This window comes from Danio rerio, chromosome 1, assembly GCF_052040795.2.
Source record: "Danio rerio strain M-AB ecotype USA chromosome 1, GRCz13ab, whole genome shotgun sequence".
NCBI classification, from domain to species: domain Eukaryota; kingdom Metazoa; phylum Chordata; class Actinopteri; order Cypriniformes; family Danionidae; genus Danio; species Danio rerio.
In genome coordinates, this window is record NC_141021.1 from 10,310,244 (window position 1) to 10,336,815 (window position 26,572).

Here is a 26,572-nt window from a genome sequence, read left to right on the forward strand (position 1 = left end):
CCCTTCTTCATGTGGGTTTTCTCCGGGTGCTCTGGTTTCCCTTACAGTCCAAAGACATGCGCTGCAGGTGAATTGAATTGGCTACATTGGCCGTAGTGTATATGTGTGAATGAGTGGATGTTTCCCAGTGTTGGGTTGCAGCTGGAAGGGTATCTGCTGTGTAAAACATGCTGGATAAGTTGGCGGTTCATTCCTAAGGCGAAGGAAAATGAATGAATGAGCTTCACAGTTCACAAGATGTGTTTCTTTTGTACAGTACTGTTGGTATAGACAAATGTTAGTAATTTGTTTGTATTTAATGGGTGAATTTCACATATATTTTTTTCCCAGCATCAGCTAAAATGCTTTAGAGATTTTTAAAAATGATTATTTCCTGCTTTTTCATCTAACTTTAAGGTGAAAGGCGAACAAACGTCATCATGAAGTAAATTATTTTGCCTCTTTAAAGATCCCTAATCTGACCTTTAGTTTTCTTACAAAGACTTCTCACTAGTTTTCTCGGAAGAAAAAACTTAAGAGCTAGAGTTCTTATCCCTCTTATGTAGCCACACTGTAAGAAATATCTGTAATATAGCAGTTTCTTTTTATATTTTTCCTGTTTATTTAGGCTTTTAAATTATATTTTGGGGGCTTGATCTTTTTTTCCAACAACTTTTAACCTCGGAAAGTTCGAAAAAGTTACTTTTATTAACATTTTTAATAGTTTAAAGTGATATATTGGCTGGGTTGGTATTGTATATTACGGTACAAAAACCTTTTAATTAACTGCCAGTGAATTTTCTGTTATTTTATAGACTTATTCATTCATTGTCTTGTCGGCTTAGTCCCTTTATTAATCCCAGGTCACCACAGTGGAATGAACCGGCAACTTATCCAGCACGTTTTTACGCAGCGGAGGCCCTTCCAGCTGGGAAACATCCACACACTCATTCATACACACACTCATACACTACAGACAATATAGCCTACCCAATTCACCTGTACTGCATGTCTTTGGACTATGGGGGAAACCAGAGCACCCGGAGGAAACCCACGCGAACGCAGGGAGAACATGCAAACTCCACACAGAAACGCCAACTGAACCACCCGAGCTGAGGTTCGAACCAGTGACCCAGTGACCTTCTTGCTGTGAGGCGACAGCACTACATACTGCGCCACTGCATCGCCTCTTTATAGACTTATTATATCTCTGTATGTTATTTCTTAAACAGTATATTATTGCAAATTACTAAAATGTCAATAAAAGTCACTATGTTAAACTATAGAGTTGACTTTTCAACATCAAAATTTGACAGAGCAAAACTTGCTCTATCATATATTTTTTAATTTTCCTTAATACATTTTTTTTTTTTTATGATAATTTTTTTTCTCTCAGAAGACATGTTTCTTTTATTTTAGGGGATGGTACTACTATGTATGGTCTGTACTACTATGTATGGTCTATGTAAACACCAATAAAAATAAATAAAGTCGACAGAGCAGGGATCAAGCTTCAAAATTCGTAAAGAAATGTAAAACACTTGTGAATCACAAAATACGGAAACTGTTCATCCGCCCACAAACAACATTTAATTTATTTAATCTTTATTTAACAGTGTATTAGATGTTACACAAGTATATTTGGTCCTCGTACACTGTCAGATTTGATTATTTTGATTTAACCTTAGTATACATAAAGCAAATGACCATTGTTGATGTTGTTTTTTTAAATGACAACAGTAAAATCAGAAAAGTATTATCATTTTTACCCTTCAAACTATAGAAAGTTTTTTTGAACATAGGCTCATTCTGAAAGCGTAGCACTATATACATTTCTGGAGATCGAGAATTATGTAGCCATAAGTACGTCTGGCTGCATTTCATCTTTAAAATTATTGCTACAGGGCAGTATGACTCCTTTTTGCCCTTACCAGGAGGAGGGTGGGTCAGTCGATCAGTCAGTCAGTCGATCAGTCAGTTTATCAGTCAGTCAGTCGACAGCGACCTCTGGTGAATTTACGTGAGAACAGCAGGCGCGAATGGCACTGCCGAGAGGATTTTGAGATTTCAAAAATCGTACACAGCAGCCTCTCGTGGAACAAAAACTGCAAAAAACGTACCTCCTGGGTCGTGTTCAGCGCTCTCCAGAAATGTATATACAGTAACTGTACATTTTCAGAATAAGCCTGGGTTGGTTTATTCTGGTATTGATGTTAAATGCAAGTTTACATGGAGTTAATGTGGATCTTTTCCATACTGTTGGACAGATTATAAAACAAACAGATTACATAAACATCATAATTCTTTAGCCTGATTTTTATGCCATCCAAAGCTTTTAGGCATTTTTTTGTATATTTTGTGCAGAGATGGTATCTAGTAAATCATTATTCACTGATTGCTGGTGACCGTATCATATATTTAGATAGGTCAATGCATACTTTCTATATTGATTCCCAGTGATAGAATTCAATTTATTTTTGTTTTCTGGATTTACAAAAAACCTGTTTGTTTAATTCTCTCTTACTTATTTCATGTTGACCTACAGTAGTTTTACCTAATGCTAATTTAACATTTCATGCATAGTTTAAGGTGGGAATGTCACAGTTTTAGGTACTGGTTCTCTCTTTACACAAAGTACACACATTTTGTATGGCCCCCAAACACCAAGGGGCTTTTAGCTCAGTACTAACTAGCTGTGCTTATTCATAGTTAGTAAGGTTGTAGTTGGATTTAGTTATTGTGTATGATTATGAGTGCAGTATAAGATCATATCTTGAGTACTAATAAACAGTTAATATTCGATTCAATTAATCTTTATTTCTATTGCGCTTGTACAATGTCAAAGCAGTAGTAGTAGTGTAAAAGCAGCTTAACGTAGAAGATTCTTGTTAATTAAAACTGGGTCAGTTCAGTTTTCAGAGTTCAGTTTTGTTCAGTTTAATGTGGTTTAATTTTCACTTCTGAAAGTCCAAACACTGAAGGGTAAATCCATCAATGCGCAGAAACAAACTTTTCCAATTTACGAAAGTGAAGGAAAAACCTTGAGCGTAACCAGGCTTCGTTGGGCATGATCATTTCTCATTAGGCCAAACTTGCAGAGCTGCAGTCTAGGCGCTGGAGACGGGAGATCTTAATAATATCATAATAACAGGCAGATAATAGGCCAGCATATAATATTGGGAATTGTTATTTAAACTAAATGTTACTGATAGTTTACATTGTGTTGAAGTTTTGGGAAATGGAAAGTTTCTTCAAATGTTAATGTTTTTTATGGATCCATCATAAACTATAAAGAACCTCTATTTTTATGAGTATACAGTGATACCAAAAACTATTTAAACACTTCAGCTGTACTTTAACAGATCTGAATGAGATTGTATTAGTTTATGAAATAACTTACCATGTGGCCTTTGTCAACCACAGCTTTACTAAGAACTGACAGAGCCTGTTATGCCAACATTTCACAACCAGAAATTGCTCAAATGCACTCTTAAAAAAACAAAGGCTGTTTATAATGATTCAGTGAAGAACCTTCAGTATGTACTGTTTGAAGAAAATAGTTTAGTGTTTTTTTGCTGATAGGAACAATTGGCGAGGAGCAGCGTGGCGCGCCTTCTCCGGCGTGGGCGTCGAGGAGAGTTGAAATCAAGTCAACTTTATGGTAATGAGCTATGACGCGGTTCAGCGGCAAGCAATCAGAATGAAGACGTCCACCGCTTGATAGGAGTTCAGAGAACACAGACCTGTGAACTTTGGTTCCGACCACAGTTGTTCTTAATGTTTCATGCATTGAATAAGCTACTGGCGAGTTACTGATGTGCATTAATGTTATATATATATATATATATATATATATATATATATATATATATATATATATATATATATATATATATATATATATATATATATATATATATATATATATATATATATATATATATATATATATATATATATATATATATATTTATATATATATATATATATATATATTATATATATATATATATATATATATATATATATATTATATATATATATATATATATATATATATATATATATATATATATATATATATATATATATATATATATATATATATATATATATATATATATATATATATATATATATATATATATATATATATATATATATATATATATATATATATATATATATATATATATATATATATATATATATATATATATATATATATATATATATATATATATATATATATATATATATATATATATATATATATATATATATATATATATATATATATATATATATATATATATTTATCTTAAAAAAATGGGAATCTCACGCGACGTGACAGTACAAAACAGTATAACGTTAGCTGCTTCAGGATATTTCAGACATATGGACACATATTGGATAAATAGAAGAAAGCCACACCACACGCAACCTGATCTTCCATTGTTATATGAATGTGATAAGAAGTGCGCAACATTTTCACGCTAGAAACATGTTTTATGCAGGAATGTAACTGATATGCTGCAACGGCTCCTTTAAATATGAGATCAATGTAGCGAATTTTGACGCTCTCGCTGTCGAAGCTGAAGGCAGACAGCGTTGTCGCCAGGGCTGCCAGAGTGACCTTAGACACTCGCCGCTTTCGGTGTAAACGTACGGTTACTGGTTCTTTATGTGATACTGTAACTCTCAGACTAGTAAACATCAATAAAACAAAGTTAAACTAAAAATCCCTTATCCAAAGGGCACTCACATATTGGCTGCCTCCAAAATCGCCTATTACTCTAGCAGGTACTACATTTGAATTTGAATTTACTACACGACCGTTAACAAAGTACATAGTATAAGTGTGGTTAGTATTAATGAAACTCAGACATACTACATGTATCATTATCATGTGATTAACCCTAAATTGCTTCACTCCCATTCATAAATTATTCCACATGGCATTATGGTATAGCGTAGCATGCATCAGTTGCGCACTTCAGAATCTTGCAGGAAGAAGTTCGTCATCCGGGTACTTCTCGTCTACTGTTTTTCCAATACTATGAATTTGGACATGTTACTCCGCTCGCATACTGTTTTTAATTCATTATATAATAGGGCTGAACAATGTGTCGTATTGGTATTGTATTTTGTGTACTCTCAATAGCAGTGTTTGTGCAGTAAGTAGCTTAAGTAAACTAAACTTTTAAACTATTCTTAAAATTTGGCTTAAACAAAATCAAACATGCAACCACTGATTTGATTTCATTTTATTGACAAATGATGTATTTATTGTACTGTAAGTGTATATTGTATTGGTTATTACTGTTAAATTTGTTACTTCCTGCCCAGGGACTACAGATGTAAATTAGCTTTATAGCTAACTCTGGCACAACATGTCATGTTGTACATTGTCCCTGTATAAGTAAATAAAATAAATAAATAAATAACTAAATAAAGTAAATTACTTGGTAGCGTGGCTGTAGCGTCGCTACTTTATAAATCAAATTGCTTTTCAGAAGCAAAGCTATATTTTAGTCAAGTAGCACAGTAGCGTCCACACAAGCTACATTTACCAATCGTGGATCAATAAATGACAACACTTATTCACGGAGCTGTGAGGTCGGTGTCTACTCTAGACGATAAAACTAAATCCATATGATGGCGAGAATGATGATTTCTTCTTCCTGTTTTTCGTTAGTCAACAACAAAGGTTTTGCTGTGTTTCTGCCACCTCTCGCTCCAGTGATATCGCCAATTAGGCTAACACGAAAAATTTGCTTGACGGAAAGATGACTGAGGGACAGGAGTTTTCTTTGCATGTATGGATTTCTTTGGTTGTAACCAACATCCGGGGGAAATTTCAAGTCAACAGCACCTTTAGAAATATGTTTTCTGAGAAAAATGGTGATGTGTTCAACACTTATTTTCCCCGCTGTATATTCATATCGCAGCTAGGTGTGATTATAGTCTGAGGAATGATTATAGATATGATTATAGTCTGAGGAATAATCACGATTATTATGCTTTCGTTAATTTCAAAACACTACTAGTTTAGAAAATCACATGAAAACTCTTCATATTTTAAAGTGTTATTTAATGCTGCTCAGTATCCAAATAATACAGCACAACATGATATTAAAAACAAACAATAGTCTATTTCTGTTTGGAGTTTGAAATAAGTGAAAAAAGTTTTTGGCATTTAAACAAAAGTAAGAATTTTAGACTGAAAATAAATGGCCGCTCAGTTATTGTCATGTGACTCACGGCGCGCTCGTGGCATTTTTTCAACTAGGTGTGCCTGGAAAACGTGAATGCGCCGTGCATCAATCCCAACATGTTGTGAATGCAAAAGATGCAATATGTGACCGGCCCCTAGTTATTAGCATCAGTCATAGTTGATCCAGTGTGCGTGGATATAAGCCTCAGGTCCCGTTTGCACTAATTTGTTTTAATTTTAAAGCGCATAAGTTTGGCTACGGTTACGCCATCTGAAAACGGAGGCGGGGCTGCAGACATTCGCCTGTCTCATTGGGGCTTTTTTCTCAATATTAAGTAGCCTACATAAAGTTCAGTCCTGCATCCTCTCCTTGTAAATTCAGACTTCGCAAGTTTCATATGGAAAAAAAAACTCAAGAGGACACGTCGGGTAAATCCTCAAAGGGAACTGAGTACTTTATAACATAATTCACATCACCCTGTCTACGTTGTTTCAATATCTTAACAATAAAATTAAAACATGATATGAGGAACTGCCTATTTACATTTTGATATTAACTTAACAGACACCAAAAATATTGTTGTGTTGCTATGTATTTATATGACTGTCATCATCACTGTATGCATATTTATAACAAAACTGAGACTATAACATTACTGCCTCTTTTAATTTTCATTGAAAAATACCAAACATACCCTCTCTTTTGCTGAATATCAGTTTTAATAATCAATAATGGCCAATTAAAAGTATAAAGTACAATAAGTTTATACATTATAAGAAATAAATGCAAGCAATCAGTCAAATGTGCAGAATCAGTGTACGTGATTACATTAATTAATATATTCACTTATTTTTGCGCTCGGCCAAAACACATTACCTGAGAACAAGTTATAGATTCAAAAGATCAAAGTCGGGGAATATGTGGTTAGATATAGACAACAAGATGAATTAAATATCACGTTTAACAAATATAGTGAGGTTAGATCCGAGGGTAGATCAGTCTTTCGTGTACAGCCCTCATCGCTGCAGTGCATGCCAGAGTGTGTGTGGTCATGTGATGTGCGGACGGAAAGTTGTTCAGAAGCACTAGGTGAAATGCCAGTGTGGTTGTGGATCATTCTAAAATGCCGTTTAAAACGTATTAGTTTCAACGGGGTCTCATTGTACAAGCTCGGAAATTTAAACTAGTGCACAGTTGGCATATCTTTGTATAGTTGCAGTGGTATGTTCCATGGTGTTGAGAAGCCGTAATTTATTATTCGTGATTAATTAAAACACGGTTAATAGTGAAATAGGTTAATCGTTGCATCCCTAATTGCAGCAAAACAAAATATCACAATGTCAGATTTTTTTTTATTTCTTGTAGCCCTAATATATAGTGTAGAGCAGTGGTAGGGAACCCATGGCTCGCGAAACACATATGGCTCTTTGACCAAAATTACATGGCTCTCCTGCTGTCTCCATTCAATAATGTTTTATAACAGTTTAAAACATTTACAACAGTCACCAGAAATCAGTTTCTGATTAAAAATACAATTATAAATCCCTTTTTAATTGTATTTTTTTTGAGCAAAATGAATAAGAATTCAGTTAACAATTTAAAAAAACGTTTCAAGCAATCCACGTGTGCGGCACTATGGATAAACTTGAATTGCGACCCCAATAAAGATCAAACAACTTTTTATGGTAATCTTCTCGTGTATGTAAATTCAAACAACATCCATGAGATGTGATGGCGAAAAGAAAAACATTCTCTAAATTGGCCCTTTTTTCATTCGTGGACCTGCTCAACATGTGACGCTTCATATTTGTTTATTTTTGAGTTGTGCATGGACATGCATAGACATGAAGCTTTTGTTTAAACCTGTATTGTAATGTAGAGTAGTAATCTATCATCTTCACAATGTCTACATGCCTCAATGCATTGAGTTGCTGGCAAGTGATAGGCTGATTACAAATTTGTGTTAAGGAGGATTGGACAGGTGTACCTAATAAAGTGGCCGGTGGCTCTTTAAAATTTATTTGCTAAAAAAAATGTATAAATGGCTCTTTGATGAAAAAAGGTTCCTGAGCCCTGGTGTTGAGGTATGCGATTTCAGACACAGCCAATAACTACCCCTGAAGCACATTTGGTTTGACTTTTTTTGTCTTTCTGTAAATTAAAGTTGCGTTTCAATGTCAATCTGTGTGTTCTGTGTGATATTAAGAAGTGTCTCTCTCTCTTTCTGTTCTCCCCCCAGTGTGCTGTTTTGTGGTTCACAAACGCTGCCATGAGTTTGTTCACTTCTCCTGCCCAGGGTCCGACAAGGGCCCTGCATCAGATGTAAGTAAAGTCAATAAGCGCAACACATCCTCATCATCCTCTCCACTTCGGCTTTCTCTTCCGCCGTCTTTTCTGGTGGTGAAACTCTTCCTTTGGGGTCTGAAGAGGCTTCTTCCTGTGACTAAGCAGCAAATACACACACTCACTTATTCACGTCGTATACACACTGCTGGCCGAGCAGTTTAAATATTTATTGGTGGTAACTGATTATGTACTGTTTATTGAAGCCGAACACTAATCATGTTCCTCATGTGTTTGTTTGTGCTGTACCTTCAAATGCACATCGGCTTTCTCTTCTCTAATCTCTATTTATAGCCTCGCTTCCTATATGTGTGAAAAGGAGGCGCACACACACACACACACACTTCCTGTGCTGTTTTGTTACACCGCTGTTCCTTGAATGGTGTTTGTTGCGTGTGCAAGAATCCATGCTGATGCATAGGAAAGCTTTGATTCCTGACCTTTGCACCATCTGGTATTGAGGAAGATGTTAAATAATAATTGAACCATTAACTTGCCTTTGTTGGATTATTTAACTTTAAGTTTGATTTAAAAAGAGATTGTTTGTACTTTAAAGTTTAAACGGAGGTAAAACATTCTGCTTCTTCCTCTTCTAACTGTAGTGTTTTTAAAATGATTTTTGCTGCACTTTATTATTTTGTTGTTGTTGTTTTTGTTGAGGGGGCTCTACATTAGCGCCCCCTAGCTGTAGTAGTTTTAAAAGCCGTTTTAATCTGCGGACTGAAAAACAGTGGCTGAACTTCTAGTAAGTTAGAGGTTTAACTTGCAGTTATCGAGATCCCATTTAACCATGCGAGATGTCACAACGAGAAGGTGTTGTCAAGATGGCGGAAATGTTTACCAGAGAACATTTTCACCCAATGTTTTCATGATTCTCCAAATTTATTCACTACCTATTAATTTTTTATATTGTTATGTTCATTCATTTAGCAACCCCACCGTGCAACTTCACTCGCTGACTACTTTATTCGTTTTGTCATGACAGCCTACTCTGCGTCACCCCCTGTGGTTTTAAATAACAGCACAATGGTGAGCATGTCTAGTATGAAAGCCTCCACAGCTCGCGACTGTACATTAATCACTGTGATGGTTGGGTTAAGGGTTGGGGAAGGTGTAGATGTAAATATTTGTGATGGTTGGGTTTGGGAAAGGTGTGGACATTAATAACTGTGATGGTTGTGTTGAGGGTTGGGGAAGGTATAGACATTATTAACGATCATGGTTGGCTTAAGGTTTGTGGAAGGTGTAAACGTTAATAACTGATGGCTGGGTTAAGAGTTGGTTAGGTGTAGATGTTCGGTTTGGGGAAGGTCTTGGGTTTCGGTTTGTTGAAGGTGTAGACATTAATAACAATGATGGTTGGGTTTAGGGTTGGGGAAGGTGTAAACGTTAATAACTGATGGCTGGGTTAAGAGTTGGTTAGGTGTAGATGTTCGGTTTAGGGAAGGTCTTGGGTTTCGGTTTGTTGAAGGTGTAGACATTAATAACGATGATGGTTGGGTTTAGGGTTGGGGAAGGTGTAAACGTTAATAACTGATGGTTGGGTTAAGAGTTGGTTAGGTGTAGATGTTAATAACAGTAATGGTTGGGTTAAGGGTTGGGGAAGGTGTAGATGTTAATAACTGTGATGGTTGGGTTTGGGGAAGGTCTTGGGTTTCGGTTTGTTGAAGGTGTAGACATTAATAACGATGATGGTTGGGTTTAGGGTTGGGGAAGGTGTAAACGTTAATAACTGATGGCTGGGTTAAGAGTTGGTTAGGTGTAGATGTTAATAACAGTAACGGTTGTGTTAAGGGTTGGGGAAGGTGTTGACGTTATTAACTGTGATGGTTGGGTTTGGGGAAGGTCTTGGGTTTCGGTTTGTTGAAGGTGTAGACATTAATAACGATGATGGTTGGGTTTAGGGTTGGGGAAAGGGGAAGACGTTAATAACTGTGATGGTTGGGGTCGGTGTAGACGTTAATAACTGTGATGGTTGGGTTAAGGTTTGGGAAAAGTGTATACATTAATAACTATGATGTTTGGGTTTGGGGAAGGTGTTGGGTTTAGGGTTAGGGAAGGTGTAGACGCTAATAACTGTGATGGTTGGGTTAAGGGTTGGGGAAGGTGTAAACGTTAATAACTGATGGTTGGGTTAAGAGTTGGTTAGGTGTAGATGTTAATAACAGTAACGGTTGTGTTAAGGGTTGGGGAAGGTGTTGACGTTATTAACTGTGATGGTTGGGTTTGGGGAAGGTCTTGGGTTTCGGTTTGTTGAAGGTGTAGACATTAATAACGATGATGGTTGGGTTTAGGGTTGGGGAAGGTGTAAACGTTAATAACTGAGGGTTGGGTTTAGAGTTGGGGAAAGGGGAAGACGTTAATAACTGTGATGGTTGGGGTCGGTGTAGACGTTAATAACTGTGATGGTTGGTTTAAGGTTTGGGAAAAGTGTATACATTAATAACTATGATGTTTGGGTTTGGGGAAGGTGTTGGGTTTAGGGTTAGGGAAGGTGTAGACGCTAATAACTGTGATGGTTGGGTTAAGGGTTGGGGAAGGTGTAAACGTTAATAACTGATGGTTGGGTTAAGAGTTGGTTAAGGTGTAGATGTTAATAACAGTGATGGTTGGGTTTAGGTTTGGGGAAGGTGTAGATGTTAATAACTGATGGTTACATAACTTCAAGTTACACTTCTAACATACAAGTTGCGCCTCTTTATGTTACTCCATTGTCTTGCAGTCTGCAGACAGACCCTACTCTTTTAGAGTGCTGCACTATTCTCTGCATTGTTTATTTATTATTTATTATTTATTTATTTTATCCGTACTTTAATATCTCACTTGCTATTCTTTTGGTTTGTGGGTTGTTCATTTACTCCTGAAGAAATTAGAAATTACTAATGGAAAAATTTGTATGGTACTATGTTTAATAGAGGTTGAATGTATTATGAAATTGCCAAGTGTTTTTATCAACTGATAGCATTAGCGTAGAATTGTTGTTACAGTTAACAAACAAATAATAACACAAAAATATATTTGTATTATTATTTCATCTAATTGCCAAGGCAGCATTTCATAATACATAATGCACAAATATAAATAACTATTTGATATAATATAAAAAATAAAAAATCTAAACTGACTCAAACAAAAGTTGAAAAATAATATTTGTTCAGTGTGTGTGTGTGTGTGTGTGTGTGTGTGTGTGTGTGTGTGTGTGTGTGTGTGTGTGTGTGTGTGTGTGTGTGTGTGTGTGTGTAACTAATTCAAAGTATTAATGAAACATGCAATGTTACTTTAGATTACTATTTACAAAAGTCATTTTATAGGTATATAGACCATTTTGAGGGATATAAACAAAAATGATGGTCCCAACTTATTTCCTTTAATTTCTACAACTTCTGAGGATCCAAAAATAGCCACATATTGATAATGTTATGATGATTAAGTTATGTTTAAATTGCCTTTTGTTACAGTTATTGAATAGTTTGATAACAAGCAGTAAATGTTCATTGGTCAATGACATCCGCACATTGAAATGGTCTATAGCATAAGTGTTTAAATAAAACGTTTAAATAAGTTTTGTGAAAATATCCAAATATGGGAAAAATTTGGTAATGTTTAGTGTTAAAGATAGGTTTATATAAAAATTAAACAGCACTTGTTATTACCAGATTGAAATATAATCATAAGAATACATGGTAATAATTGTGTATGTATTTTGCTGACTAATGATCTGCGTGAAGAAAAGTGGTTTAAAATACCAATTAATTATCGTTTTTGAGGAGAACGTGATGTAAAATTTTTTTAAATGTGCATATACTTAATGTTTGAGAAATAAATTTGACATATAAATCAAATCTTCAGTATTTGCTTCTGCATGATGTGTTAATTTCATATTTTTAAGATAAATTTTGTGTTTGTGTGTCACAGGACCCTCGCAAATATCATTCGTTCAAGGTACACACATACACCAGTCCCACATTCTGTGACCACTGTGGATCTCTACTGTACGGCCTCATACACCAAGGGATGAGATGTTTGAGTGAGTTCAAACACACACACACACACATTTGCTTTTGTGAATTATGGGGACATTACATAGTGCTTTATACTGTACAAACTTTGTTAATTGCCCACCCTACCCCTAAACCGAACCCTTAAAGGAAACTAGATTTACTTTCTGATAAAACTCATTCTGTATACATGAGGGCATCAGCAATGTGCACATTTTTTTGCTCACCGCCTTGTAATGCATACCTATGTCATTATACAGATTTGTGTCCTAAGATGTCACAAAACACGTACACACACACAGAGAGAGAGAGACAGACAGACAGATAGACAGACAGAGAGAGAGAGAGAGAGAGAGAGAGAGAGAGAGAGAGAGAGAGAGCGAGAGAGTGAGAGAGAGAGAGAGAGAGAGAGAGAGAGAGCGAGCAGCAGCAGTGTGTCAGTGCACATTAAAACCTTCATACAGTGACCTCTGTTGTCTGTGATGCTGCATTACATAACAAACCATTAGATTTACTCTGTTGAAACAGGAAATGTACGGTTTTCTGTTTCTGAAGTGGAGACTTATGATTTCCCAGGAGGAAAAACTGCAGGAGAAAAACAAATTTTAAGAAAAACGGCTTTTAAAATATGTATTTTATCTGAAATCTTCAACTAAAAAAAAAGTAAAAGAAAGGAAACACTTAAGTGTATGTTCTTCATGAAGTATAGTCAGAATTATTAGCCTTCCTAATTTAGCCCTCCTGTATATTTTTCCCCAATTTTTTTAAAATAAAAATATTTTTTTTCCACACATTTCTAAATATAATAATTTTCATTCATTCATTTTCTTTTCATCTTAGTCCCTTTATTACTCCGGGGTCACCACAGCTGAACAAACTTAGCCAACTTATCCTGCATATGTTTTATGCAACAGATGCTCTTCCAGCTGCAACCCATCTCTGGGAAACATCCATACACACTCCGCTCGGAAAATTTTAGCTTAACCCAATTCACATATAGTGCATGTCTTTGTACTATGTGGGAGAGCACCCAGAGGAACCTCACGCGAACATGGGGAGAACATGCAAACTCCACACAGAAACATCAACTGACCCAGCCGAGGCTCGAACCAGCGACCTTCTTGCTGTGAGGCGACAGCCTACTGCACCACTGTGTCCCCCATAACTAAATTCTAGTAACTAATATTATGATAATATTCAAGATACTAGTATTCAGCTTACAGTAACATTTAAAGGTTTAACTGGGTTAATTAGGTTAGCTAGGAAAATTAGGGTAATGGTTCGTTCTGTAGACCAGAGGTTTCCAAACTTTTCAGCTCACGACCCCCAAAATTACAATTCCAGTTACTCGCAACCTCCACTATCCTCAGAAGTGGTTATAAATATAAAAATATTGCACACAATGATGCACACACACCACGAAGCCTTTATAAACACGCGCATATTCACAACAAAAACTGCAACCGTCTAACTTCAAGATACTTTTATTCATAGTCATTTCTAGAGTTCACACTTAGATATTGCTTGATGCTATTAGCAGGTTTGGCATGCTGTCCCGGGAGAGAACCCTGAGCTCGGAGATAATTGAGCTCAGGGCTCACGCCTGGTCAATAGAGCATGTAAGGGGAGTATAAGATCAGGTGGTTCTTGAGAGCTAACCGTGGTAAAGGAGGAAAGGGGTGGATGGGGGGTTTCTTCGGAAAACGAAGATAAGGGAGTAATTTTTTGCTAGGCTACTTATTGTGAATTATAGTTAATCTGATTGGCTAACTAATGAATAGCCGCATTTCCACTATCAGGCCAGTGCGAGCCAGGGCTTATATCGGGCCAGGCCGGGCCAATCGCCCGGGAGGTTGAGCAGTGTGGCCGAAATCATGTCGCGTTTCCACTGTGAGGCTAGTAGCTCGCAGCGAGTCACGCAAACCCCGCCCCCAGAACATCACCCGAATCGAACGTCACTCAAACCGCCCACTTCAGCGAGAATCATGCAGATAAAGCACACCATCACGAAACTATTAAAATTAGGACAACCAAAACAAACAAATGACACGTTATTGTACAGCAGTACAACGCATGTCTATATGCACATGCCTGTGTGTTTTCATTCATCATATTCATTTACTCGTCGACCGACTATTGGCATCGAAGTCCAGTGGTCTTCAGTGGACCCGCAGCGCAGGGAGCGCACACATCCATAATATAACACCACATATATAAAATTATCCGTTAATAACTCGATATAAAATGTATTTTATAACATCCTCTAGACAGAATCTGTCCATCTTTCATCCCAAATGCTCCGGAGAGAACTGAAACATGATTTTTTTTTTCCCTATAGGCTTTATGACACTTAATAGATGATTCCCTTTATTTAAAGATGTTGCTTATTATATCTTAAGTAAAGGAAAGTGTTCAGTGTTTCAGCACATAAGAGCAGCACGTAATAAAATATAGCCTATATTTCGTTGCGCTCAGCAGCTTTGCACTAATAAAGCTCTTTATGTATTTAAAATTTCCTTTTTAATTTTACCACGTTATATAAAAACATACACACTTGTTTGAGGACACAGAGCACATTTTGAACTTGCAGTTTTCCCCGTCAAAAAAAGTGCTGCGCGGCTGCAGACAGAAAAAAAGGTCGCCTAGTTTCTGCTTTCACTCACCCCGAAAATGCTCTGTTTGCATGATTTGATTAATTTCATAGAATCCAAATACTTTATAAATAATATTTAAAACATTCTCCGGTGTTTATTTATTTGTTTATTTATTTTTTTAGAAAATATCTAAAATCTTTTTTTCAAAGAGGCTTTTGAAAAATGAAAGTTAAATATAAATTTGAAACAGTTTGATATAGTACCTAATTGTTATAGCTTTTGTTAGTTTTATATTGGTTTATTTATTTAATGTGATTTTATTATAGGCCTATCTGATATTTGTAATTCTTTAAATTATTTCAATATAGGGCTATTTTATCTAGATATGACACTATTGTTTTGAGTTTACAAAAGTGGACATGAAATTTGTAAAGTTTAATGTCTTACTATTGTATTTATATAGTGTATTATCACCAAAATAAATTAAAACAATAAAAAGAAAAGAAAAAAGCCGCTCGCGGCATCAACAGAGCTATAAATGGAGCGCTCTTTTCCTCGGTCTCACACACATACACAGACATCTAAACGCGCAAAAACACCTATTAAACTTGACAAAACCTCTTGAAAACCTTTACTGTCAGCTGTGTCTTTAATATGTGTAATATGGTGTAAAGATTATTATGCGTTATTGAAACATCAAAGATGCAGCAAAGAAAGATCATTTTATGCAACAGACTTACATTTAAAAGATAAACATAAGGGCGATCATATGCAAAAAAAAAAAAAAAAGACCCCAGCCTATAATTTGTTCCAGATGTTTTCTTTCTCTTATTTATTTATTTGTTATGTGTTTGGCGCATGTACTCGAGTGCGATTGGAAAACTGTGCCCGCCTCTCCTTTCACTCCGCCCCGAAGCCCCGGCTGGCCCTCTTTGGCCCAAGGTATTCGGCGGGCCGAAAAAGGCCGGCCGCTGGCCCCAAGAAAGCCCCGCTTTGGCCCGATTAGGCCCCGGAAGTGACAGTGGAAACGCCACTGGCCTTGGCTCGCCCTGGCTCGCTCGCTTTAGGCGCGATAGTGGAAACGCGGCTATTGTAGTCAAGAGACCAGCAGCAGTCAATCATATCTTGTGCTCCTCTCGAAATTAAGCTGCGGTCATTCTGTCATACAGCACTGCGAAAAGGGGCGGGATTAAACACTATTATTAGACATTTAAAAAGCAAGCGATTGCTCCATAATTTAAATTTCTATCCAGAGAGGTCATGTTTTGATCCTCGATTGGTCTCACGCAGACAAGTGATGTGATTTCGCAGGTCAGAGTTCACCAAGCTTGAACTTTGCACCGCAGCAACCTGCGAAACTTGACGCATGACCCCGCGTTTCCGGTCTGACGCATTCGCGTGCGTATGAATGGAGGTCTGTGGGAGGAAAAGCCCAGTGTGACCGCAGCTTTAGTTTGTGAAACTTCACTTATTCATTTGTTTAATTTAATAGTTACCTCACCGAATGAGACTGGTTTACAGCAAAAGTTTATTCTTGGTTTAATTTTGGAAACCGCCACTGGGAGATCCATGTACATTCATAGGGCCCTATCATACACCCGGCGCAGTGTGGCGCGGCGCAATACTTGTTTGGTAGTTTCAGCTTGGCGCAAGAGTCGTTTTGAGGCTTTTTCAGTTCATTCATAACAATTTGCTTTTGTATAATGTTATTATTATTAGCAGTATTATTTAATATATCCATATTTATATTTGTTTTATTAAAAACAAGCTTAGATTTGCCCACCTGTCAGGTTTTAGACCATATAGGGCACAGCATGTGTTTAAGGATATAACTCAGGTTTTTGAGCACATTTTGCTATTATTATTCATTTATTCGTTTGCTGGAAATTAGAACTGAATTTAGAAATAGTTTTGAAACGAATATTTGCGCTTAACAAGCAAAAGTATTTATTTATAGACTAATTGATGTCTGTGCGTAAAGGTTTCCCTATCCAAGAGCGAAAGTGAAAGTGATTCATTATCTCTCATTCTCACGCAGTAGATGCTCTGTTTAACTGTTTTCTGTTAAAAAACTGTTAACTGTTACCTGTTTGCTTGTGAAATGCTCATTTTTTCTACTTAGACTTACTCTGCGTCCTGTAAATAGCGAATGCGCTCTTGGCGCGACACAGCTGGGTCTTAAAGGGAATGGGAGATGAGACTCTAATTGGTTTATTCTTAAAACACACCTATAACTCATTAAGAAAATAAACTCAACCCTTTTAGACCATGCGCCAAAGCGCAAGGCAGATTGCCCGTCCTTAAATTAGCAAAAATCTATCTTGACACGCCCTGAAAGCATTTGCGCCCTGCGTTTTGCGCTTTTGCGCATGGACTGTCAAAATAGAGCTCATAGTCTTTATTGTAGCCTAAGTGAGTGCTGTCAAAGTTTAACAATGTGCTGTAAATGTGCTGTCTGTTGCAACTGATGCTATTGCTGTGTTAATATAAAATAATCACGGAATAGGTCGTAATCCAGTGGGAAACAAACGAATCTTAAGGCTGATGGGTTTTTATTCCCCATTGTTGTTTTCTTTTTTTTTTTTTTTTTTTTTATGAAAAAATTAAAACTGTTTTTAATCTTCTGAAGGTTATGGATAAAATATGGTAATTCTAATAGTTGAATAAAATTTCTCAGATTTTTGGAAATCACTATACATGCACAAATATAATATTGTATAGCTTCCTGTTAAAATATGAATTTAAAATATAGATTTGTAAGGAGTGTACTCGTATATGATGAGCACTGTACAGTATGTAATAATATATTGTTTTCTGTTATTTATTATTACTTTGCGCACTGCATGTGTAAATACAGCTGGTTATTAAGCTCTCTTTATATATATTTGACAGCGTAGGTGTGATTTTTGTGTGTCTCTGTGATCGTGGGTGTTTGTGTGGGCATTTCTGAGTAAGTAGTGAGTGAGAAACAAACGCTGCATGTGTGATGCTGTCCATCTAATCATGTGTGATTTTCTGCAGATTGTCTGATGAATATTCATAAGCGATGCTTTAAGCATGTTCCCAGCCTGTGTGGAACAGACCACACTGAGAAGAGAGGGAGGCTGCATTTCTCTGCTAGTATCACAGGCAATGTTCTCAGTGTGTCCGGTAAGTTCACACACACACAAACACACCAATGTAAATCTATCTTCATGGGGACTTCAATTTAATATTAACTCCTTACATTTATATATTGCATTTCTGGACTTACATTCTTTTGGGGGAGAATCTCCTCATCCACCACCCGTGTGCAGCATCCACCTGGATGACACAACGGCAGCCATATTGCACCAGACCGCACACCACACACCAGCTGATTGGTGAAGAGAAGATGTGATGAAGCCTATTATGATATGGGGATGGTTATGATGGACAGAGGCCAGTGGGCAAATTTGGCCAGGATGCCTGGATTAAACCTGGGATTTTTAACGACCACAGAGTCAAGACCTCGGTTTAACGTCTCATCTCAAGGACGCCACTTACTAGCCGCGTTTCCACTATCGCACCTAAAGCGAGTGAGCCAGGGCAAGCCAAGGCCAGTCACGTTTCCACTGTCAAATCCGGGGCCTGATCGGGTCAAAGCAGGGCTTTCTTGGGGTCAGCGGTCGGCCTTTTTAGGCCCGCCAAATATCTTGGGCCAAAGAGGGCCGTCATTACACTAGTTTTCCGATCGCCCACAAGTACATGCACCAAACAAATAAATAAATAAGGAAGAGAAAACTATATAATATAGCTGGTCAGTTTAAGATAGGCTATTACGCCCCAAGTCTAGGGGAAACGAAAAGGGCATAATAAACGAAGAACAAACAAATGTGTTGGGGTGGTGGATTTCCCAAACTAAACAAAACTTAAAGCAAAAGATTCCCTTCGGTCGACAACCAAACTCACACACTCAATTGAGAGTATATATGAAGATATTTATTATAGAAAAATAGGGTTTATATAAACGAGCATTTCGTCAGGGTGACCACAGGCCAAAATAACAAACAAAAGAATCTATAAAATAAATCCACTAAATTACCTATTACTATTTAAAGAAACATACAAGAATCTTACCTGACTCCCTAATATAAACAAAGTCAAAAGTAATCAAATAAATAGGCAGGTCACCCCTACTCGCTCAAACTCTCAATAAATATTCAAGCATAGGATGGTCATCAATACAAAATTGATTATTGTTGGTCGTCGGCCGAAGGGGTGAGGGAAACCCAGGAGCTCCACTCCAAACACCGAACGCAGCAGAAATGAGCTCTCCTGCCGGAAGCTCCCTTTTATACAGGCCTCGTAGACCAGCAGCCAATCAGAGCAGGGAATCACGCCGGCGTGGGAGCCTATAAGACATCAGAAAAACAGCAAGGAGGCGGGACAAAAGAAAAAGGTGTACAATCCGCAATAATAAAAAAAATAAATAAACTTCAGTCGTAACATAGGCTATTTCATAAAACACCTTATAGGCTAGGGGTCTTTTTGCCTATGATCGCTCTTATGTTTCCCTTTTAAATATAAGGCTGTTACATAAAATAATAAAGTTTTAACTTATAAGTTACTTTTCTTTGCTGCGTCCTTCTTGATGTTTCAATTACGCACAATAATATTTACACCATATTAAAGATACTGCAGCCAGTAAAGGTTGTCAAGAATTTTGGTCAAGTTTAAAAGGTGTGTGCATGATACGTGTGATAGACCAGGCAAAAGAGCGTTTGCTTGACAGCTCTGTTGAAGCCGCGAGCCTCTTATTTCTTTTTTATTTATAATGGAGATCATACACAATATGAATTCAACAGAAAGACATAAAACTTTACAAATTACGTGTCCGCTTTTGTAGGCTCAACACAATAGTGTCAAATCTCGATAAAATAGCCTAAGCTATCTTGAAATCGTTTAAAGAATTACAAATATCTGATATAATAAAATCACATTAAATAAGTAAACCAATATAAAACACACAGAAGCTAGCTGTAACAATGTAGTTATATACAAAGGTATAAAGCGTTTACACATTGCTGAATACACACAGGATGTACAGCAATATCCAAATATCTTTACATATAAAAAAATTAAAGGATTGAATGTTACAAAAATTATTATTTTTTAAATGAATATAAAAACCACTGCCTCCGTACCTTCATCTCGAGGGGCTTTTTTAAGTTTATTCATGACAATTTGCATTTGTATAATGTTATTATTATTTATAGTAGTATTTATTATATGCACATTTATATTTGTTTTAATAAAAACAAGTTTATATTTGTTCATCTGTCGGGTTTTGTAGATGTTTGCATCACTTTATGGGGCATAAGAATAGGATGTGTGTTTGGATAGAACGTTTTCATTGTTCATTTATTTGTTTGCTGGAAATGCAACTGAATTTAGAAATAGTTTTGAAACTAATCTTTGCGCTTAACAAATAGAATTAAATGTGTAGGCTAATGAATGTCTACAATGAAGTGCATACAGCACTGTTAAGGAGTAAAGACTAAAAGTAATCTAAAGAGGCAGAATGGAGGAGGCTATCACATGCTCGCCCACTAAAGCTAAGCAGGGCTGTGCCCGATCAGTACTGGATGAGAGACCACATGGGAAAGCTAGGTTGTTGCCAGAAGGGGTGTTAGTGAGGCCAGTAGGGGGCGCCCAACCTGCGGTCTGTGTGCGTCTAATGCCCCAGTATAGTGACGGGGACTCTATACTGCTCGGTGAGCGCCGTCTTTCAGATGGGACGTTAAACCAAGGTCCCAACTCTCTGTGGTCATTAAAAATCCCAGGATGTCCTTCAAAAAGAGTAGGGGTTTAACCCCGGCATCCTGGCCGCCACTGTCCATTATGGCCTCCTAACTCTCCCCATGTCATAATTGGCTTCATCACTCTGTCTCCTCTCCACTAATCAGCTGGCGTGTGGTGTGTGGTCTGGCGCAAAATGGCTGCCGTCGCGTCATCCAGGTGGATGCTGCGCACTGGTGGTGGATGAGGAGATTCCCCCCTATGTGTAAAGCGCTTTGAGTGCCCAGAAAAGCGCTACAGTATATAAATGTAAGCAATTATTATTATTATTATTATTATTTATCCTCGTGCTGCGGATGCTCTGTTGAACTGTTTTCTCGCTAGTAAAGCGTTCAGTTTATCCACTTACAAAGTCCGCCATGTAAATAGCAAATGCGCCATGACACGACGCAACTGACTCTTAAATGAAATGGGAGATGATACTCTTATTGGTTTAATGCAAGGTATGCTCAAAACACACCCATAACACATAAAAAATAAGCACAACGCTGTTAGACCATGCACCAGGGTGCAGAGCGTGTTTTTCAGTCCTTAAAATAGCAAAAGTGGACATGCGCCTTAGTGCTTTTGACTTTAGACTTTGCACCTAGATCGTTAAAATACATCCCAAGCAATTTAACAAAGATGTTTTTTAAAGTCACAGTGAGAAAATGAATAGAGAAAAACACTTCAGTTTCTAGCACTGTAACAAGTAGTGGTATTTCTGACATGGATTAAAAAAAGAAGATGCACACCTAAAAAAAAGAAATACATTGATAGCTAAATGCACTGGATTGCAATTTCTCATTTGTGTGCTTTAAACAAGTCAGATGCTTTTTAAAACAAATTATCTGATAATAATTGACTCATTTTATGGATGGAGCGCTAAGAAAGGGCTTTGTTCAGAAACTGGAAAACCCACAGCTGTGCTAGTTTTGAATATGTAACGTTATAAGCAAATATGCTCATTATGCCTGTTGGTGCTGTTGTGGAATCAGCAGGGCAAAAAGCGAGCAGCCTTTTAGCTTAACTTTCAGCCAAGCATGCAAATCAGTAGAACAAATGAATTGAATGGAATCATTGCAATAATGGGGAAGTTAGCGTGCTTTTGGCTTCGCTTAAAATGATTTCTAGGTCACCATGTGGCAAATTTGACAAAAAAAACAAAACAAAACAAAAAGTCTACATTTGTACTAAAATTGTGAGGTATTTTATAAAATGTCTATTATTCAATGTAAAAAAAGGGGAGAAAAAGATCTGCAACAAAGTGTTCTAAACGAGTCTGTGTTTTTCTCAGCTCTTTTTTGCCTTGGGCAGAAAAACGGCATCCTCTGGAAACATGAGATCAATCTGCCAACGATCGCCCCACATCCCATTCACTCACACCCACACAGCCGCTCGCCATCCATCAGCTCTCCACTGCTGCGTTTAGAGAGCTGAAGTTTCGTACACTTCATTTATAGCAGCGGGTTATTCTTAAGTGTGAAAAGGAGAGCTGCAGAGCGCATGCCTAAAATAACTCCCAGGCCAAACAATGAACTTTCACAATCCCCTGGTAAATGCAAATTACATGACTGACAAACCAGCAACATGGTTCAAATATTTTTACACTGAACAGGTTGTCCGATAACACTCCAATCTACTACATGTTGAGATGAGATCAAAATTATTAGCTCTCCTGTGAATTTCTCTCTCTTTAATATTGATGTTTAACAGAGCAAGGAATTTTTCACAGTATGTCTGATAATATTTTTCCTTCTGGAGAAAGTTATTTGCTTCATTTTGACTAGAATAAAAGCAGTTTTTAATTTTTGTAAAACCATTTTAAGGTCAATATTATCAATCCCCTTAAGCAATATTTTTTTGATTGTCTACAGAACAAACCACCAATATACAATGATTTGCCTAACTTAACTCCCAATTAAGCTAATTAGCCTAGTTAAGCCTTTATCTAGAAAAATATCTAGTCAAACATTATATGCAGTCATGGTAAAGATTTAAAAAAATCAATTATTAGAAATTACTTATTAAAACTAACTATATTAATAAATGCGTTGCAAAAATCTTCTCTCCGTCAAACAGAAATTGGGGGGAAAACATACAGGGGGCTAATAATTCTGACTCATTATAGGCAACTGCATATGCCTATAGATTGCCATCTCAATGTTACAGGTTTTTAAATGGACAGTTCATACAAAAATGACAATTCTGTCATCATCCTTTACTTGTTTCATACCAGTTTGAGTTTATGTATCTTTTGTTCTGTTGAACACATTATTTTACACCATGTTGAAAACCTGTAACAATTGACTTAGTAATACCTTTTTCTACAATAGTAGAAAAGGGTATTGCTATGGAAGTCAGTGGTTACACGATTCCAACATTCTTTAATGTGTCTCTTTTTTTGTTTTCAAAACTGGCATGGAACAACCAGTTAAAGATAAGTACATTTTGGTTGAACTATCCACTTAAACTGCAGTGACCATTACTATCACGTTAGCATATGTGTGTAAACGGTAACACTTTACTATAAGGTTCATTAGTTAATGTTAATTAATGCATTTACTAATGTGCCCAAACATTGAACAATACATTTACTACAGTTTTTATTCATGGTAGATACTGCAGCAGTTGTTCATTGTTAGTTCATGTTAACTCACAGTGCATTAACTAATCTTAACAAGCATGTACTTGGATGCTTATAATGCATTAGTAAATGTTCAATTATGATTAATAAATGCTGTACAAGTGTTGTTCATGATTAGTTCATGTTAGTAAATGCATTAACTAATGAACCTTATTGTAAAGTGTTACCGTGTAAAAATATAGTAGGGCTAAACATTATATTGTTTCAGCATTGATATCGCGATGTGCGCATCCGCAAATTTCAAAGCGCAAAGATATGCAATGTCCAGTCTGAATTACAGTTGACCAGGAGCTACGGAATTGTATTTATATGGAAATATATGGTTTATGCAAAAAAAAAAAAAAAACACATTTCTAACTTAGTTTTGTATTTTTACATTTCAATGTAAAAACAAGATTATTTCACTTCCCCCACTGGCAGAAAATTTGTTTTGAAGTTTTGGAGTTCTCTTTTTTTTTTTCCCCAGTCAAGGAGGCTCGTAACTTGGTGCCAATGGATCCAAGCGGCTTGTCAGATCCATACGTGAAGCTCAAATTAATTCCAGACCCAAAGAGCGAGAGCAAGCAGAAGACCAAAACCATAAAGGGCTGCCTCAATCCGGTCTGGAACGAAGACTTCACCTTGTAAGTGAGAAATAAGTGAAAGTATGTACAGTGATGGATTTGGATGTAGACTGACATCATCCTGTGACCTCAGTGCCCTCAAAGACACGGATAAAGACAGGCGCCTGTATGTGGAGGTGTGGGATTGGGATCGGGGCACCAGGAATGACTACATGGGCTCCATGTCTTTTGGCATCTCTGAGCTGATGAACCAAAGTGTGGACGGATGGTAAGCACAGATACCACCACCCACACATGAAGCTTAGTGTAAAAGTTGAGTTTCTTGCTCATAGCCAACATCGACTCAATTTGGGCTTCCCCACATATACAGCTGATACATGCGAAGATATGAAGATGACTTTTCACCATGGCATGATTAAAACAGTCAACCGTTCAACTGTAAATATCTAAATAGATCTTGGTTTATAAGATCAGACTAATCTTTTAAAGTTTGTAAGCTTTCCATTCTGCAATTCTTATGCAAAAATATGTACAAGATGAAGAGAAAAACCTATTGTTTAAATCTACGGCCTTTAGTCCCAGGTTTAAATTCTGGATCATGCGCCACCCTGATACATGCAAAGATATGTAAATGATATTCATTTTATACATGTAAAATTCAAATATGAACTTGTATGTCATGTGTGCTGCACATTTGATTCGAAATATTAAAATATTATAGGTGTATGTTCAAATTAACAGATTAACATTATTATAATAAAAATATATATTAAAGTGACCAAGATTTCAAAATATATATTGCATATGTGTAAATTTATACACTACCTGACAAATGTCTTGTCATCCATCCCAGTTGTAAGAGCAACAAATAATAGCTTGACTTCTAGTTAGGGGTGGGCGGATCTATACCAACATTGGTATTGATATCGGATCGATAGTAGCCTTCCGAGATCGATACTTTTATTTAAATTCTAAATATTTAAATTTTATTTGAATATTTAAATATCTAATTTACGCTAAAGCACATTGCTCCAGTTTTATAAAAGAGCGAACATGTCTCTAAATACCCTGTGCTCCTTTTATATGTCGTATGCATCGTTGCTCCTACTTGCTCTGCTGTTATTAGTTGTCCTTTTGTCTTGTGACTCAGCAGCGCCAAAGGCCAAGCACTTTTGGCTGTTCTGAGACGACAGAAAAAGAGAAGTGCTGTTTACAGTTATTTTAATGCAGTAAATTAAAATATTGAAACTGTTATGTTTGTAGAAAGTCTATTCGATACCGTGGCACCACAAATCTACACAAACACATAAAACAAGACGAAAAAGACAACGCCGAGCTGCAAAACAGGAGAGAAGAGGAGGCAAATCCTCCAGACAGACCACCAGCAGTGCCAGCCCTGAGACAGAGGTCACTGGTTGAGTCTTTTCAGAGAGGCAATGAATATCTAAGTTGCTAGCTACACTGGTGAAATTAATATTTAAGTTATATAGGACATTCAGTATTAGTTAATCACAAAAAAAAAAAAAACAAAAAAAAAAACAACGATTACTTGGTCATAGTTGAACTTGTTACTTTTATGTATCAGTATTGGCGATACTACCCCTGTATTCACTTGGTATTGGATCAATACCAAATTTTGCAGTATTGCCCAGCCCTACTTCTAGTTGATCATTTGGAAAAGTGGCAAGATTTTTCTGAATCATCTGTTGAACTGCATCCCAATCATAAAAAATACTGCAGAAGACCTATTGGAACCCACATGGACCCAAGATTCTCTCAGTGATCAGTCAAGTTTGGTGAAGGAAAATTCATGGTTTGGGGTTGCATTCAGTATGGGGGCGTGCAAGAAATCTGCAGAGTTCTCATACTTCAGCCTCCACATCAAACTCCCAGAAAGCAAAGAAGGTCAAGGTGCTCCAGGATTGGCCAGCCCAGTCTCCAGAACCAAACATTATTGAGCATGTCTGGGGTAAGATGAAGGAGGAGGCATTGAAGATTAATCCAAAGGGTCTTGATGAACTCTGGGCGTCTTATTACTATGTTCCTAAAACTTGGATATGTGACAAGACCTTTTTGTTGTTGTTAGTGGAAAACAACTATTTGGTTGTTAGTAATAGTTGGTGATGACAATAGTTATGACTCTTCATCTATTTGTTTTGCAAATGGACGATCAGAAACAATCAAACAGCAATATTGTATAAGCTCAGTTTGAGTCTGTCATCTTAATCTGTTTGTATTGCAGGTTTAAGATTCTCGCTTGTGAGGAAGGGGTCTTTTTCAACGTTCCTGTTTATGTAGATGAAGAGGAGGGCAACAAGGAGCTGAGTAAGAGATTTGAGGTGAAAAATTGAATACATCAGTGCAGTGTATTTCTATGCACCTCATTATATTTAGATGCACAATATGAAAAATTGTAAGCGGTAACTATGGC

The 26,572-nt window shown here is 36.7% G+C and overlaps 1 protein-coding gene across 2 annotated transcripts in view; it reads left to right on the forward strand.

The window, feature by feature from the left end:
- prkcba (protein kinase C, beta a) overlaps positions 1-26,572 on the forward strand; it is an 80,038-nt gene that overhangs the window by 17,094 nt on the left and 36,372 nt on the right. For both annotated transcript variants that reach the window (XM_087234868.1, NM_201029.1), the window contains 6 exon segments: positions 8,437-8,519; positions 12,456-12,567; positions 18,154-18,282; positions 24,045-24,201; positions 24,275-24,409; positions 26,384-26,480. In XM_087234868.1, the coding sequence (XP_087090994.1) occupies positions 8,437-8,519; positions 12,456-12,567; positions 18,154-18,282; positions 24,045-24,201; positions 24,275-24,409; positions 26,384-26,480 (713 nt within the window).